At 32.4% G+C, this 18,497-nt stretch overlaps 1 protein-coding gene across 1 annotated transcript in view; it reads left to right on the top strand.

Annotated features, from left to right (window-relative positions):
* The window catches only part of LOC110032971 (developmentally-regulated G-protein 2), a 79,666-nt gene extending 62,303 nt beyond the window's left edge, over positions 1 to 17,363 (top strand). The window contains exons 7-11 of the mRNA XM_020736778.1: positions 2,071 to 2,190; positions 15,774 to 15,944; positions 16,175 to 16,288; positions 16,480 to 16,650; positions 16,937 to 17,363. Of these exons, the coding sequence (XP_020592437.1) occupies positions 2,071 to 2,190; positions 15,774 to 15,944; positions 16,175 to 16,288; positions 16,480 to 16,650; positions 16,937 to 17,032 (672 nt within the window). The 3' untranslated portion in view covers positions 17,033 to 17,363. The remainder of the gene's footprint in view (positions 1 to 2,070; positions 2,191 to 15,773; positions 15,945 to 16,174; positions 16,289 to 16,479; positions 16,651 to 16,936) is intronic.
* Positions 17,364 to 18,497: the final 1,134 nt, after the last annotated feature.

Below are 18,497 nucleotides of genomic sequence, written 5' to 3'. Positions count from 1 at the left end.
TATATATATATCACCCCTAAAAATGCAGAATGAAGTATCAAGACGTTCAAACCATCATCACTAAACTACAGAAAGAAAAAAAACCAGAAAACGGTTAAAATCCATCCCATCATCCCATCTCAGCAATCCAGGTAAAATCAAATGCTCAACAAAACAAACAATCAACAATTGTGGAGACACATCTAAAAAAAAATTAATCTTAGATGTATCATCTTAAACAAACATTCTCTTACGCAATATTTACAAAACCGAATCAATTGACCTGGACTCAATTGAAGCTAGAGGGTAAGAGAACAGCACAGAGGAAATAAAAGGAAATAAAGCCCAGCTGCAGAGAGAGAGAGAGAGAGATGTGTTTTAAGCATCTCACTTGAAGCCAACTCTAAGCAAAATAGCATTGAGCGATGCCCTAAGGAGGAAGATTTTTATCGTGTATTTCACGAGTCATTTTCGTAAAAGTTGAGGGGTAAAATCAGAAAAGAATGAAAGTAAACTGCGAAATGCAGCTTGCCACAGATTGAGCCCTGATTTCGCGTGTCGCAATTTTTTGCTGTGCTTTGGCGCTTTCCGTGCTTTGTGCCGCTTGTCCTAACATCTTAACGTTGCGTTCACAAAACGAACCGTCCTCCCGCCACCCTCCTAAATGCTGCATAAGTCATCAATGTTTAAAATTTTCCCAATTAATACATAACCTATTTTATTTAATTTTTATATATTGTTGTTATTACACTACTTTTAACCATTGATATGATATTACTATCACTATTACTATTATCATTATTTTGGTCTCTAACCAATTTTTTCATTAAAATGTTGGTCATCCTAGATTCAAAAAGAGTAAAATTAATCATATTAGTTTAACCTCTTTGTTATCTTATGTAAATTGTTTCTTCTAAATTAATTTTTAATACATTTACACTTTATTAACCATTTCTTATTTTTAAATTTTTATTAAAGAAAAATCAACATAAAAATATAAATCTAATCTTACCACTTCCTCTGCACGACAAGCACCACGATTGATTTCTCTACTATCTGAACTCTCAATTGAGCTCGATCGCCTATTTCCTGCCCTCACAAGATCTTCAGATGGACTTCTTCGTACTCTTCTGCTCGAGATTGAAGGGTGCTCAACGCTAAATTCACACGTGTTCGATTCTCCCTGCTCGAAAACCCCTACACCGCTTAGTCGCATGTTACGCCTTCACAGTCCTCGAGCACCATAGCATTCACTACCAGAAGCGGTGTCATCCTCGTTTTCATTCAATCACTGCTTCAACAAATATGGACAAACACCCTAGCATGTTAGATTTGAGCTTCAAGCCTATACTACTTGAACTTGCCTCTTTGAACCTCCTTTTGTCTTTGCTTTAAAGGTCATGAGAAACGTCTCTTGCTCGATACAACTTTTTTAGGGCAGTAACACTAGCATTGCAGTTTTACAAAAACTGAGTGTTACAATTGGACACAGGAATATGTATGTTCTAGCATATATAATTATGCACCTTTTTTATGGGATCAAACAATGAAATAAGATTCAAATTCTTTTGATTTGTTCTAATTCTCCAAAGCTAGAATGAGCTCAAGATACTCCAAAATGGTGTGTACGTTGTGTCTAGCTTGCTGCGTAGCCCTACTTGGTCCTGGGGTGGCATTTTATATAAGCTTCAAGTGTTCATGTGAAGCAATGATAGCATAATTATGATTGCTAAAATTAGAATGATCGATTTTGTACATAAATTATTTTGATTTTATTTTAGAAACTATAGAAAGTTATGAAGAATATATATATATATATATATATATATATTTATATTTCAGCTTCTCGTTTGGTTTTTTTGATCCCTGCTGTTCACTTGCTCAAAACATATCTCAACCCTAAAAATTAATTTATAGATGTGGTATTGAAGTTTGCTTGGAGTTGTTTGGGAAATCAAAAGCATGAAAGTTGGAATTGCATATCTATCTGAAGATAAACAAAACCGATTTTGTTTGAATTTTTTTCGCCATGAGAAACTTGCATGTTTATAGTTATCATATTTTGATGATAACGCCCTTTCTCTTTCACAGATATATTTCAAGAAGAAAAAGACGGGAGGCATTTCATTCAATAGTACTTGTGCGTTGACTCACGTTGATGAAAAGCTTTGCTACCAGATTCTCCATGAATACAAGATACACAATGCAGAGGTACTTTATTTACTCGTTATATTATGCTTCTTTTAAGTTTCCTTAATATTGAATAGTCTTTGTTTAGCATATTACTTTTATATTGTAAATTCCATTAAACTCTGTTTATTGCTAAATCTGTAAATACATTAATGGCAAGTTCGTTTTGACTTAAAAGTGTTTGGAAGTGCTTGAAGCTGAGTTGAGGAAGCTTCACAAAGTGAGTTTCATTTGTTTGTGTTTGTTTTGCTTGAACTCAATTCTATTGAACTAAATTCTAGTGTTTCTTTGGACTCTAATAAGTTGCATTTTTTTCCCATTGTATCATTAAAATTTTAATTTTTTTTAATGATATATATAAATGCAATATGATAGCACATTCGCATTTTAATGATATGATCTATTTCTATTTTTTTTTATAAAATGAAACATTAATGTCACTTCTAAGTCCTCATAAGTGAACCCCATTACTCTATTTAATGGTGGCATGTTCCAAAAGAAGGAACTCTCTTTTATCTAGTATCAAACAAACATTCAACAATTGTAGTTCCAACCACTTGAAAATACTTTAGCTGAAATAAACAAGCCCTAATAACATTTGGACTTGAATTTTTCCTCAAACGCGAAACTTTATCCATTTAGTTTATCATTGTTCCACAGTTGAGGCTCCCACAATCCCAGGATGCAATTTCTTGCCCATGAATTCAATTTCATCCAGATTTTTTTTTGTTTTTTTTCCAATTTCCTTAAAATGCAAAGTGAATATGACTTCTAAAGCCACATAAGGGAACCCCATTTATCTATTTAATGGTGGCAAGTTTTAAAACTTGGGTAATATCAGATTTGAGATTTTTTCCAAGATACTCTGGTCAATTTTCCTTTTAACTCAATCAAATTTTGTCCCTCAACCAGCTCCACTTGTCTCTACTCCACTTCAACTAGCTTCATTTGAAGAACCAAACTATGTCACATAAATAATCCCAGTTGTCTCCAATTCACCTCAACCTGACACCAATGATTAGAAAATTTGTGTCTACACCACCAGAAGGAGGACCACTGAGCATGTAGAGGATACTATGCAAACTCAAGGCTGTCAAGAGCTAGTGATAAAATTCTTTTTAGTATTCTACATGATATCAAACACACCCTTCTTTTCAGCATATACGTTGTGAGCTTACAATCCCAAACTCGATGTCATCTTATATAAACGGTGCCCTCGGTGAACCCTCTTTTACAGACAAAATGCAATCAGTGCAGGGTCCATAGAAAGGTAGAAAAAACGTAAACCTATAGTTTGCTAAGTGCTTTGCCAGACAGTTTTAAGTTGCTTGTTACTGAATAAAATAAAGGAGAATTTGACCATTTGATGATATAAGGAATTGACGATGAGAATCCAAGAACTAACTCAAAATGAATTGTAGCAAACCAAACCTAATATGATATTCAAAATATTGGAGAGCACATCTCATTCTCATGAGCACCACTATTATATGTATGCTAAATCAAAAACAAACTAGATAATAGAAACTAAGATATAGAGAAACTAAAATATTGTCAACACGATTTATATTTGTATTGTAAGAATTAGGTTTGCATCATTTTACTTAACATAAAAACATTGGCTAGGATTAATTTAGTGTTTAATACTAGTATTGCGAATTTGGACAAATTGGTATGTTTTGTACAAAACTAATTCATGAATCACAAATAAGTTTACCCTCCTAAAACATAATATATTTTTGATATTCATCCATTAGTTACATGCACAATTTTTTCTTGTGAGATATATTTCTAGAATAAGATGTGCTCATCTTTCTAGTAAGGTGTTTGATTTGAATTTGTACTAGAGGAAATAGAAAGACAAGAATCTATGACATTATTTGCAGATTATGAAATAATGTCATATCATACACATTGAAGAATAGAATAATGCCATTACTTTCTAAAGTTTTTTATCTATAAACATTCGTTCTAAGTTTGTATGATTTTATATGATTATGCTTGTCTTATATTTAATTTCATAAAGATTTCAATGAAAAATAGTGTAAAAGTTTGACATATTTTTATCTTATCAAATTCACATCTCTCCTGTTCAGATCAATAATAAACTTATTATTGTTATAGTTAATTGTCAATTTAGTGAATCACTTTGCACAAATTAGACAAACAATTCAAATAAAATAAATGCGATGAAGCATTGAAAATTTTATCATCTACTAATATACGAACGAAGCCTCTAAAAAAATATTAACCTTAAATCGTTGTGATAATTATATATGCATTTCAAGATTTTACTAGATTGATGAAATTTTTAATTTTAGTTTTCTCTTATTGTAGGCCGCATTAAAATTCACTTTATCACCTTGATACTTTGTTTATAAATTTCTAAATTTAAGTATCAAGAAGCAAGAGAAACATCAATTTCAGTTTACTTGTAGAGTTGATTTCGTTTGAGTAGATCTAAAATTGAATACATGGAATGTAATTTTAGTAGTATATCTAGTGGCGGGGTTATAACAATATGTGATTAAATCATTAAAAGGAGTGAACGTTTAGATATCTCGGGTCTATTGTTCAAAGTTGATGATGTAGATGGGGATGTTATTAGTAGTGTTCAAATTTGATGGTTGAAGTGGATGAATGCATCGGGCCTATTGTGTTATATAAAAGTACCACTTAGACTTAAAGGAAAATTTTAAAAGGTGGTGGTGAGACCTGAAATGGTTTATGGTGCATAATGTTGGTTTGCAAAAGATAAACACAAAATTAATTTAAGCGTTGCTGAGATGAAAATGCTCAGGTTGATGTGTGGCTTTACACTTAGAGACAAAATGCGAAACAAATATATCTGTGAAAGGGTTGGAGTAGCTCCAATGACACAGGATTAAAGAGAGATGGTTTGGTCTCATTAAATGTCAACAATCTATTGGCCCAGTTAGGAGAGTAAATGTTATAGATTTAACTTATGTTAAGAAATGTAGAGGTAGACCTAAAAAAAACTCGGGCATGTGTATAAAAAATCATCTTAATTTACTAGAATTAAATAAAAATATGACACTTAATAGGACACAATGGTGGAAAAAAGATTCATGCAGCCGACCCCATTCGGTGGGATAAAGGCTTATTGTTGTTCTTGTTCTTGTGGAGATGATTTGGTGAGAAAGTTCAATTAAGAGTTAAATCCTTGAAAACTGCTGTTGATTTATCAATTTCATTATGAATTGCTGGTTTAGGTTCATATTCAAGAATGGATGCAATTTCTACTGAAATTAAGAGTTCATATTCAGGGAGTTTTCTTACAAGTTTGACTCATATTTTGGGGCAGACATGATTTCACAAAATTTTAATTTGCAATCAAGCTTATATGTTGGTTTTAATTGCATGTTACATTTATATGTGATTGTAGATTTATTTTACAGTTGAATCTCTAACATGAGTTTGGAGGCTGCCTCAATTACAATTTTAATTCTAATGTTGATTGTAGGTCTTGCACGAGTATAGTTTCATATTTTGTAACTGCAGCCTCAATTTCAAGTTCAAATTTTAATTTTGATTGTACCTCTTGCACAAGTATAGTTTCATATTCATGAACAATTTTTAATATGTACACATAATTAGATTCAACAATTTCATATTCATGAACAATTTTTAATGTACACACATAATTAGATTCAACAATTTCAAATTTATGTTCATATTTTAATTTTATATTATTTTTTGGATATAAAATATTCTCAAAAGAATATTTTTAAATTATAAGTTCTTCCATAGGCTAGCGAAAAGGAGATAATGATTTCTCTTTAGGAATTTTAATTACATGTGTGATAGTCCTAAAAGAATTAATACTTGTAACATACCTCAACATTAAAAAATCTAGATGTAGTCTCTAATATTACTCTTTATATTGTTGCTTTAGGTTAGCCCATGTTGGTTTAATTTCAGTTGCAATAGTTAGCCAAAATAATTGAGCTTGTCGCAATAGTTTTTGATTTAAGCATATTCAGTTTTTGAAAAATAAATAAATGATAAAACTAAATAAGTATTTAAAATTATTGACTATTTTAAAAGTTACTCAAGAATATTCCTGTCATCAAATTATAGGAGCGTACTTTGAATCCTTACGATGGTGTTAATGTGTTTATCTTGATTTAAAACTTATCGAATCAATTTAAACTCTATTTTTAAATTTTTGATTGACTTAATATGTTACACTTATAGTTTACTAGATAATGCTTCCATAAGCTCTGATAATTATATGATGCCTTAAGGTCGGAGGCTAACTAAAATAATTTCAATTGAGATGCACGTAAAATTACGTAGAAGATCAAATTCATTCTTTTTCAATCCTAAATTTAGGCAAAGATTTGCTTCTTTTGCTGCGAAACCAAAAAAAAAAAAAACAAATGTAATTTAGTTGAAACGATAATTTAGAAGGCTAGAAATATTGAAATTTCTCAAAAAAATTTTTATTGAATTTGAAATTTCATAATGACTAAGATTCATGACTAAAAAGAGTTGCTTGTGGTGGACATAATAAAATCTCAATCATGCACAAAAAATCAATGTAATAATAGGATGCTCACAATTTAAAGTTCCATGATTCATGTTGATTTAAGAAGCATCTGCTAAAGTTATCATCAATTGCAGTGTTGATACAATTCAAATCCAACATCACACAAATATCATAAGATTAATTTTATTTGGTTATTCATTGAAAAGATAAATAGCTCGGCCGATTCTGATTGTATATCATCCAAGCCCAAAAATCGTTTCTTTCTAAAGTTTTCCAAGATCTTATCAAAATTGCAAATATTCAATTCAGTAATCTTATATTTCCTCACAAACATCAAGTAGCAATCTGATGTTAATGACCACAATAGGTTCCTTAGAGTATGAAATAGAATGCCACAATTAGCAATAGTAGATAGGAGGGAATAAGGAAAGCTACAATATGTGATATAGGCATACCTATCACGATTTCATGAAGGAGCTAGGATTTTCAAGGCAGGAACGGATTGTTGGATGGTAGTGTCACATCAATTTAACATTCATAACAATCCATAAATAACAATCATCCAAATAGTAAAGAGCTACTAAACCACAATAGTTCTTATGCATTCCTTTTACATATAAGAATGTCTAGTTTGTATCAATACTCGTAAAGCATGAAATGTCCCCTGAATGTCTAGTTTGTGTCAGAACGACAATTAATAATCAAAACTAATAAAATCATCAATAAATAAGAGAACACATCCTGTTCTTATTGAGGACTATCATCATAAAAATGTTAACATCAAAACAAACTTAAAAATAAAAATTAAATGTGGAAAGAACTGAAATAATATCAACTGACACGTTTTTTTATTTTCGATAAATATAGACTTCCTGCTTTTCATCATTGCTCCTTCTAGACAATCCATAATGCTGAAAAAAATATCCCAGTTTTATTTTTAAGCAATAGGAACATTGTGACTGCCCCAAGAAATGAAGAATGCAATTAAGCTCTATTGTTATACGGAAACTATTTCAGAATACAAGTGCAATACACATTTTAGTGGGAAAAGTCTTTGGCTTGAACACGAAGCGTTTAATTGATCATTTTCCCAAGAATAACAACTAAGTCATAATAGAAAATAGGAGAGATGGTGTCACATATCCACAAGTAGTTAATATTGATGAATCATCCGTTAATAAGAAATAAAAAATGATTTTCAAATTGAATCTCTTATTATGTTTACAATTAGGGAAATTCCTGGAAGATTTAAGAGTAATAGGATATATGAGAGAATAAAATTGGTCTAAATAATCTTGCAAGAAGAATGATCCTATTTTATTGTATGATTCAACTAAATGAGATAATAATTTGTAAAGTGGTTACCAAGAAATTCAAAAGAAGTGTTGACCTCACTTTTGGTTGATGTTTAGTTCTTCCTCTTTAGTAGCCTAGGGTCTAGCCATAGGATTTTCCTGTTGATTATTCCTAGAAAATTAGAAAAGGAACCCTCACCCAAACTCCTCTTTACTCAACTTGAAGTTCCACATAGTGGTCCTAACCTCTAGCACTTAGTAGATGGGGTTATTATGAGGTAGCTCAAGTAGAGTTCCCATAGGACTGTTTGACCTTAGGGTTCACCCTGGTGTTGGTTTAGAGCTAAGGCACTCACTACAATCACCTCACTCACAATCACTCACAACCCTAAACCCAGAAGTTCCTTGACTTTAATCTCTTAATCCTTTGGGAGACGGGAGACTCATGTAGATGGTCCCCTAAACCCTCTTGCCCTAGGCTAGGGTTTAGCTAAGACCAGCATATAGAGGACCCAAATGGGGTTTCCATTGGTTCATGGTTTATCTATGGTGGTTAGCTCCCCAATTTTACCAAAGATACCCAACTTGGTCTTTTGCCCCTAAACTTCCCCAAATTAACTAAATACCCTTGAAACCCTAAATTTGGCTAAAATACCCAAATTTGTTCAAAAGTCATTTCAAACCTTTTGAAAATATCCAAATTATCCAAAATCACAAAAAATTGCCAAATTAACAAAATAGCCCTCATTAGCCCAAAATTTCAAAAAATTCCCAAAAATCCCAAAAATTTCCAAAAACTTCCAAATATTCCCAATTTTATTTTTCTCAACTATCGCATGACCCAATTTGACCAATTTGACCATTTTGACCAAAACCCCCAAATTGCCTTAAAAGGTCCCATCTCCCCAAATCTACCTCAAATGTCCATCAAAATTTCAATCCTAAATTTAAATTCGCCTTCCATGTGACCAATTTAAACCAAATCCAAGCTCAATTGACCCTAAATTGGCCCACACTTTGAGCCCAATTTTGATCTAGGTCAAACCCCCAATTTTGGCCCTATGACTTGGTTCCACCAAAGTGAACCCCATGGTCTAATCCATTGGTCTCAATTTGAATCCTAAACTATTCCTAACATTCCTAAAACACTCCTAAACACTCCTACACATCAAACTTGACCTTCAATTTGCCTTGGTGAAGCCTCAATTTCATTTAATTTCAACCCAAATCCAAAAATCCCCAATTGTGCCCCAAATTGGCTATGCCTCCAAATTTTGCCAAATTGGTTGCCTTAACCCCAAAATTGACACCTAGTGTGACTTTACAATTATTGCATATTTATTACATCCATATTTATTTTATATTTTAAGCATATAAAAAGTCGCTGTCACCTAGCCCAATATAGACCCAAGTCTAGCCCAATATTCTCAAATTGACCAAATTTCAAAAGACCTCCAAATTGACCCTCCAATTGAACTCAAAATCATTTCAATCTTTCATCAAAAATCTTAATTACAATCATATACACAATTTTGATCAATCAATTGGGCTCAAGGTCATGACCAGCCTAGCCCAAACCCAAGTTTTGGTCATTTGCACCCACTTGGACCCATGCACCAAAATTGACCTAGACATGTCAAATTGGTCAAGGCAAGCCCACCACAGCCAAATTATTGACCATATTGACCAAGACAAACCTCATAGAACCACCCAAATGAGCCATGGACCAAGGGATCCCCAAATTAAGGGATTTCATTCCATATTTGCTTAAGCCTAGGATATTTTTTGCCAAAACTAAACACCAACCCATTTAATTGCTGTGACATATTCCCCTGGCTCACCTGACCTCCTAGCCACCTCCCCTGGCCTGGCCGACCGACCTAGTGTCCGGAAAATGTCCAAACCGAGAGCAACCCCCATGGAATCAAACCCAATTCAAACCTAGAGGCCACCTCATCCAAATTAAATGTTAGAGCCTCTCTGCCCTCCACCGAAGCATCACTTTTTACCCCCCAATTGGCCATGACAGCCACCCTAAAGCCCATTTTATAAAAAGCTCACCTCCACGACCATGTAGGGAGTGCTGAAAATTTTTGAGAGAGAGCCCTCCAAATTACTCCTAGAACTTCTTTGAGACCTCCACAGTGCAACCCAACCACCACATTGCCTTGAATCCCCTCACCGGAGTTCAATTTTTGAGCTCAAAACCTTGCAGGACAGAGTTCTCCACACCTCTACACTCCACCAAAATCAAATTAAACTCACCCACACCTTCACCACAGTGAAAGAAGAAGATGCCCCATCAAATCCCCCTCATACAGAGCCCTTAGCATAGCTCTAAACCAACACCTGAAATCAAGCTTGGTCGAATTCATTCCTAGGCCTTTCACCACAGCAAGAGGCTTAACCTTGGACTTCCACGAATGTGTCGAGCACCTCTGATTGAAGCTTCCCTTCTCAGAGCAAAGGTATTGAACCTCTCCTCCTCCCGAGCATATTTTAATTCTCCATTTGATTAGACTTAATTTAATTGCATGATTACCGTATGGATGTGTTCGTTACACTTAGACGAACATTTAGAAACAAACCACACTTAATTTGGTTAAGAAATGAGCGAGATCTTAAGCTTTGAAAATGGATGGTTCTCGGGCTAAGACATTGCGGACGATGACGAGGAGCCGTCCGATCGCGCGTTTATCTCATCAGCGGACGAGATCTAGCCAGACAACGCCTTCATACGTGAACTGCGGGTCTGATGTTGTTGGCGATGTTGAATGGGAGTGCGCCGCGTGGAGTTTTGGAGCCGCCTAGGATCTAGTCAGCGCCGCGTGTTTAAATAGATAAATAGGATATTTTCTGATTTAAATAAATAACCCTAACTTTAAAAATTCATATCTTGGTGTAGAAAAATCACAATAATAAAATAAAAAAATCCTCTTGCTTAGTGGACAGAGGAGAATAATATGGAAATAGTTTCAAGTTTGTTTGATGCATATTTTATTTTTAATTAATTAAATATGGTTTTGAGTCTTTTAATTCTCCATGCATGTAGACATCTCACCATGACTTAAAATTTTTTCAAAGTCAGAGGATATCTCCAGACAGAGATCCATATTTTCCATGTTTGTGTCTATTATTTGCATGAATTAATCATAATAATTAGCATGTTGCTTATAAAAATCTAAGAATGCTTATAAAAAGTTGCTTATAAAAATCTAAGAAAATTTTGGAAGGTTTGCTATGATCAGAGAACTCTTTGGAAAATATTTCATGGGTTAAGTCATTAAGGATGCACTTAATTTCCACAAACCCTAAAACACAAACAAAATTAATTTTGGGAAACATAAACATCTAAGTGACTTAATTTTTAATCTCCACTGTGATTCAAAGTTTAGAGAACATCCCATAAAAATTTCAAAATATTTGGAGCTCGTTTAATAACTCAAATTGATTTTTCAAGTTAAATGTCATTTTTAACACAAATGATTTTTAATAATTAATATAACTCAAAAAATTATAAAAATTGGTTTTTGAAGTTCTCTGTGATAAGAGGAATTTTTTAAAAATAAAATGGTAATTAAAATAAAAACTTCATTTTAGCCTCTTTTTAATATTTAAATAATTAAAAAAATTGATAAAACTCACAAAAATAATAAAATTCATGGAAATGCTCTAAATTATTTCCTAAGCACTTACGAACAATTAGAATTTTTTTTCTAATTTTCTAGGAATAATTAGAATTTTTTTTCTGATTTTCTAAGTGAAGATATTGAATTTTAAAGCTTAAAAATATTTTTTAAAGGCTAAAAATGGATTTTTCACTAAAATAATTCTAAAAATTTAAAGAAAAATATGAAATTTGTTTCTCTGGGTTCCTTGACATCAGAGAGATTTAATAAAAATATAAAAATTAATTTTCCACATTTAAAATATTTTATAAGTAATAAATAGTCTAGAACTAAAAATAATTCTTAAAATTCAAATATAATTCAATAAATCATGAAATTTGGCCCCAATGCTTCTCTGGTCTAAGTCTACCTCCAATAAAAATTTCAAGGGATTAGACTTTGTCTTGGTTAAGTTATGAAATTTTCTTTGAAAAATCCTATTTTTGCATTAAAATAAATATTTAAATTAAATTAAATTTTAGAAAATCACATCTTCTCCTCTGATGTCTTAATTGACCCATGAGTGAGGTGGGATGAAAATTCTAAAGTCATTTGAATTAAATTTGACAAATTATGAAGTGCTAGAGCCTTAGGGGAAAAAATGTAATTTGGAAATTTGGCCTTAATTAACATTTAGGCTTAATTCAAGGAGGGAAAAGGGTAACCTCTGATTTTAACTAACTTATTTGGATGATTGAAAGACAAGGGGATTAATTAGTAGAAACCAACTTCACTCTTTCATAATCAAAGGATAAGGTTGTAATTTTCTTAAATTATTACAATTTAGAAGTCTATTAAATTAAATGATCCTAGACTTAAGGGTATGACTTTGGAAGTTGATAACTCACTTATTTAATACCCCTATTTAATGATTCAAACGACTCTTAAAATTTTGATAATGAATCATCATGACCTAAAAATTCAATCTCTTTCAAAATATAACTAAGACATCTATCAAAAGTCTAAAGGGCAGGGCTTAGTAGTGACCTAAGACCTAAGATAAATCAAATCTGATTAAATGAGGATTAGAAAAGTAAACATAATTAAAAAAATTGAACACCTTTAAACACTACAAGCCCAAATTAAAAAGTTGGCTAAGTGCCTTGACAATATTAACTTGCCCCTTTAAATGTCTTCACCCACATAATTCTCAAATTAAATTATAAGTGATAATTACCCTACTCATAGGGACATCAATGTTTCTTGAGCATTAAAGGTGTTTGCAGGATGCGTTATTAAGCAACTCAATAAGTTTAAATGAGCTCGAGACTTTTCACCAGGTAGTGAGAGGGAAACATGAATTTGCTTTTTTCTTCTAGACTTGCTGGATACCTCGGAGGTCTACTAGGTCTACTAAACTTAATACATAAACTTAATACATTTTGCTTAACAAAATCATCCTTAATCAAACTAATAGGGACCCACCAAGATATGACCTAGGTTTAAATAGGTCACCAAAACCTTACTTTTCCTCTTTACATAAAATGCTATAACATGCATTTTGAGTTTCAGGGAATTCCTCTGGGTCTATGACATCCCCTAGATCTTCCTCCTTTGGACTCTACAATAAATGTTCCAAATTAAATGTTCCAAATAAATGTTCCAAATTTGAACCATTCCCATTTCACACATCTTTGTCCGATATTATTGAAAAATCCCGTCCTTTGAAATCCTTGAAGATAACATTTCCTGATTTTTATCGAGAGTTTTCTTAGATGACTTCAGTCATTTATGATGTAATTAACTATACGGGCTTGCCCTTATAGGAAGCTTGTCTGAATCCAGCCTAATATAAACCCTATTTAATTCTTCATATTAAATAGAAGAAATTGTCGGCAAATAAAATGGTTTCGCAAGCCAAATGGACGTCATACATTTCTTAGTTTATTTGATTGAGCCTCATCCTCAAGTGTTGTGCTTATCCTTCGGGATAGATACAGGGTTCGAGGTATAGTGCTTTTACATTTAAATTATGAAAAATATGGGGTCAGTTTGATTTCATATTTTTCTAAACTATACATATATGTGTAAATTAAAATGTCTTTCCGAAGCGGACGACGGGATTTTGATTCCGGTGACCGACAGCTTCTTACGGGCAACTCCTTCAACCAAAATATTGCCGACAAGAGATCTCTGAAAAAAGTAGATAAAGTAATTTTTAGAAGCCATTTATCTCTCTTAAATCTGCTAGAGTAGCTACTCATGTTTAGAAGCCATTTATCTCTCTTAAATCTGCTAGAGTAGCTACTCTTAACTCTTGAAGAAATGTTTAGGAGGTGCTGGATGCTTTTCATTTTTACCTTAATGAAATTGGAACATTTAAATGGAATCTTCTATTAAAACTCCATAGGGTATTTAGCCTTGAACTTCTTAATAATTTTACAAGCTAAAGAAAAATTATTAGAACAACTAGTCTTCCAAATCCATTTAGCAATTAATTAGAGATATGTTGAAAAATACAAGACTAAACACACCGAGTCTCCAATATTTCTTTGGCCTGCAAATTTTGCTCTATTTTAGAAGATGAATTAATCCCCCTATCATTATTGTATCATTTCAGAAGAAAGGTTTCTCGTCCAATCAATTTCTCTAATAACAGATGAAAGAATTGTTTATTGAGAAGTAAAAGAAATAATGAAGAAGTATTGCAATTATAATAAAATTGATAAGTGTCTGTCTTTTTCCATTAGAAAGGAATCTACCCTTCCAACATTCATAAAGATTTTGGATATATTAGGAGCAAGAGGAATTTGTTGATGCTTAAGGTTAGGATTCCATGTCATAATATTCTTCAATGTTGGCAATGTTGTTAGCTTGATCTTAAGTATTCTCAAAATGGACAAGGGAAGGCTCTGAGAAATTAATCTCTAGGCTAGTTCACCAAAAAGATGAAGAACATGTTTAAATAAATAGCTTGTGCATCAATTACCACAGAAGTATCAACAAGCAACTGAATACTATGGATGGGTATATGGTCTTTGTGAATACAACATGCATCAATCCAATAATTAAAGTAGCAACCTTTTGCCTTATATTGGACATTTTGTTTTCTTTTCTATCTAAAATTTTCATAATGTCATTCTGGCTTCCAAGTTTTCTTATATGGACACACCATATCCTTCTCTTGACATGCTACGTATATTTTTTTCTTGATTTAATTGTTAATTCAAAATTTTATGTTACAACGTTTTACTATTGGAGCATTTAAATACCACTTAATTTTTATGTATTTACATATCTAACATTTAAACTTTACTTTTTTTACTTTTACACCACCCAAATCTTTCGTATCACATTAAAACTACCACTATTTTAACTTTTAAAAAGTGAAATACAACTTTTCATGCATAAAGAAGGTGGCATGTATAATGAAATTGAATTTTAGGTGTTAGATATGTAATTACATAGGAATTCAGTGGTATGTATGTAAATCTTCCTTTATTATTTTTACAATTCTGAGGGACTAATGGAATCAATTTTGTATTGCAATTTTTTTACAAGGGCTTAATTTGAATCAATTTTGTATAGTCAAGGGACTAGATTGAAAAAATGTGATACTTTTTAATTAAATTGGCCTTACATGAATAATTAGAGGACTATTTTAGGATTTAATCTCATCAACTTATATAACCGTACACTTTAATTGCTATTTTTGCTTTATGAATATGAAGGTCTTTTCACAATCAGTCACATGCAATATGAATCTTAAACTAGCTCCACCAGTCACGCTAATCACATCAAAATTTTCCTGGTGACTATTAGAGAACAATGGTAGCTAGGTGAAATAAACATTATAATTCTTTGGGCATCAATGTTGTATTCTTCATGATATCACATGCTGTTGCTCTGGTTGCATACTACTTTTTTACATTTTTTTCTGCGTCTTTCATTGTGATCTTATAACATATTTATCATATATGAAACTAGTTCTGTTTGCATCTTTAGTTCTCCTCGCTAGTTCATCCCTGCAAAATTGCACTTGCATTATATTATTGCCAGGTTCTCTTTGCTGCATTTAGGATTATGATTGGTGTTTTTCTTCTTTAATATATCACCCTTTAGGGGATATTTTGGTTTTTTATTGTTGTTCTACTTTATGTGATCTGATTCTTACATGTTTATATCTAGGTTCTCTTTCGTGAAGATGCTACTGTGGATGATCTTATTGATGTAATTGAGGGTAATCGAAAATACATGAAGTGTGTTTATGTCTATAACAAGATTGATGTCATCGGTATAGATGATGTCGATAGACTGGCTCGTCAACCAAATTCAGTGGTCATCAGCTGTAATTTGAAGGTCCTTTCTCTCTCTTTTTTTTTTCTCTCTCGCTCTCTCACTAGGACAAACACCTGACTCCAACGTGCACACGCTAACTTCTCCTCCACTTCTATATGTCTTAAGTATCTTTGATGTGTACTTAACTCTGCTTTGCTTTGTTTTTTAGTGCACTGTAACAAAATTCTAAGATAAGGCAGGTTATCTCTGATTAAGTTCTTGTGAATATCGTGTTTACTATTTCCCTGCAGCTGAATTTAGATAGATTTCTCGCAAGGATGTGGGAGGAAATGGGGCTTGTGAGAATTTATACAAAACCACAAGGCCAGCAACCAGATTTTTCAGATCCCGTTGTTCTCTCTACTGTAAGTTGCATCAATTCCTATCTTTTGCTGTTTATGATGTCTCAACTTAAACATTGATACTGATATTCACCTATATACTCTCTCTCTCTCTCTCTCTCTCTCTCTCTCTCTCTCTCTCTCTCTCTCTCTCTCTCTCTCTCTCTCTCTCTCTCTCTCTCTCTCTCTCTCTCTCTCTCTCTCAAATCCACCAGGATAGAGGTGGCTGCACTGTTGAAGATTTCTGTAACCACATTCACCGCAATTTGGTGAAAGATGTAAAATATGTGCTTGTCTGGGGATTAAGTTCAAGGCACTACCCACAGCATTGTGGGCTATCACATGTTCTCGAAGATGAGGATGTTGTTCAGATTGTAAAGAAAAAGGTTTTCTCTAGTATTCTTTTGGGGAAATTTACATACGTAGTACACAATTCTTATTTATTTACATTTCTCACGCCTGTAGTTTCATATTTACATACAAAGCTCTAAACATGTATATGAAAATGTGAATTTTTAGGTGTGAGGTATGCAAATACTTAGAATTGTCTGCTTCGTAGTCTCCATGGAATTTCATTTTCCATTATGTACCTCTGCATGTGTTTTTTTGCATCTGTATGTTTGCACATCTTTTGCTTGAGAGGGCTCAATCCAGAGTATTTGTTACTTTCAGGAGACGGAAGAAGGTGGAAGAGGCCGGTTTAAGTCGCATTCGAATGCTCCTGCTCGCATATCAGACAGAGAGAAGAAGGCTCCTTTAAAAACTTGATCATGGAAGACATTGGATTCTTCGCTCTCAGAGCCCCAATTATAAAATAGACACCGTATGCTTGAATCATGATATTTATTATGTGCTAAATTTTTCAGCCGACAGTTAAATATGGTGGACTTCTTGCTGGTTTTGCTGAAATTCAACACCAGTTTTGTATTTGTAGAGAGTGAAGATTGCCTCATGTCTTGTACCAGGCTAGGGGTTCTTTGATACTGAATATTTATCTGCCTTAGCCATATGTCAAATTTGGAATATTGTTGTTTTGGTGCTATTTAACTCAAATTAGTGTACTTATATGTAATCTTCTATATTTGATTTTTGAAAATGACTCCCTCTTCAAAGTGTTATTTACATTGAGAGTTTGTTGTGTGCTTGTTGTAAGGATCAGCTGCAGGAGCAGACTGTGTAGGTGGATTTAATGTCTTACATATTTTTATTTTTAATAGGTATAGATTAATATGTTCATGTTGTTTGATGCTTTCACAATGAATATTTAATTCATGTTTTTAGAAGGTTTAATTAATTTGTCACTATTTATTATTATTATTATTATTTTTATGGCTCTGCCACTTAGTTTTCAATGGTTTTAAATGCCTAAATAGAGCAGCCAGTTCCACAAAGTTTTATCATGAGCTTATGGCTAGTTTGGTTCAAATCCAAATTCTCTTTTGCATAGAATTTGTTGAAATCGACAGTCGAAACCGTTGGGCCTATATTGCTTTATGAAGTTTTGGTAGATGCTAATATTTAATCAGTTTTAATTTTTAAGTTTTGATAGGTTGATTATAAATAGAAGATTTAGATTAAAAATAAATAAAATTAAAATATCATATTCCAATATTTTGATTTAGAAATTCTCAAAAAAATTAAGTTTAAGATTTATTAAGTTAGAATATTATATGTTTATTTAATGAAAGAATTATTATTATGTTATAAGTATATCATTTAAGCTCAATTAAATTATTCTATTATTTATTGTATTACTTGACCATGGTACAATCTTGCTTGAATTGATGAATTTTGTACCTCTTTCGTATGCAATTTACGTTTTGATCTTCAATGTTTTGTTATTTTCAAATGATGAGCAAATGCACATCATGTACAAGAGCTCATATGGTGAGTAGAATTGAAAATCTTGCAAACATTTCACGAATTTGGTTAAAGCTAATATTTAGTTATATTTTATGATTTGATCAAATTTGGTTTATTTGGTTTAGTTTTAGTTTGGTTTATTTTAATTTTATTTTGTCAGATTTTAAATTAGGGTTTAGGTTAAGTACTATTCAAGCTATAATTTATTTGTTTTTAATTCAACAATCTAGTGATATTAGGATGCATATACTATGAGATTGGACATAAGATGAGGAAAATGCTGACTAAGAGAATGAGGTGAACAAGTGTATGACTTTAATTCAAAACAAACTTGACCAAAAATTAAAATATCTGGGTAATTTTACCATTT

Source organism: Phalaenopsis equestris, unplaced genomic scaffold (genome assembly GCF_001263595.1).
Source record: "Phalaenopsis equestris unplaced genomic scaffold, ASM126359v1 Scaffold001073, whole genome shotgun sequence".
In the NCBI taxonomy this organism is placed as follows: domain Eukaryota; kingdom Viridiplantae; phylum Streptophyta; class Magnoliopsida; order Asparagales; family Orchidaceae; genus Phalaenopsis; species Phalaenopsis equestris.
The sequence above is the reverse complement of the archived record's forward strand: the minus strand, read 5'-3'. Positions and strand labels throughout refer to the sequence as shown.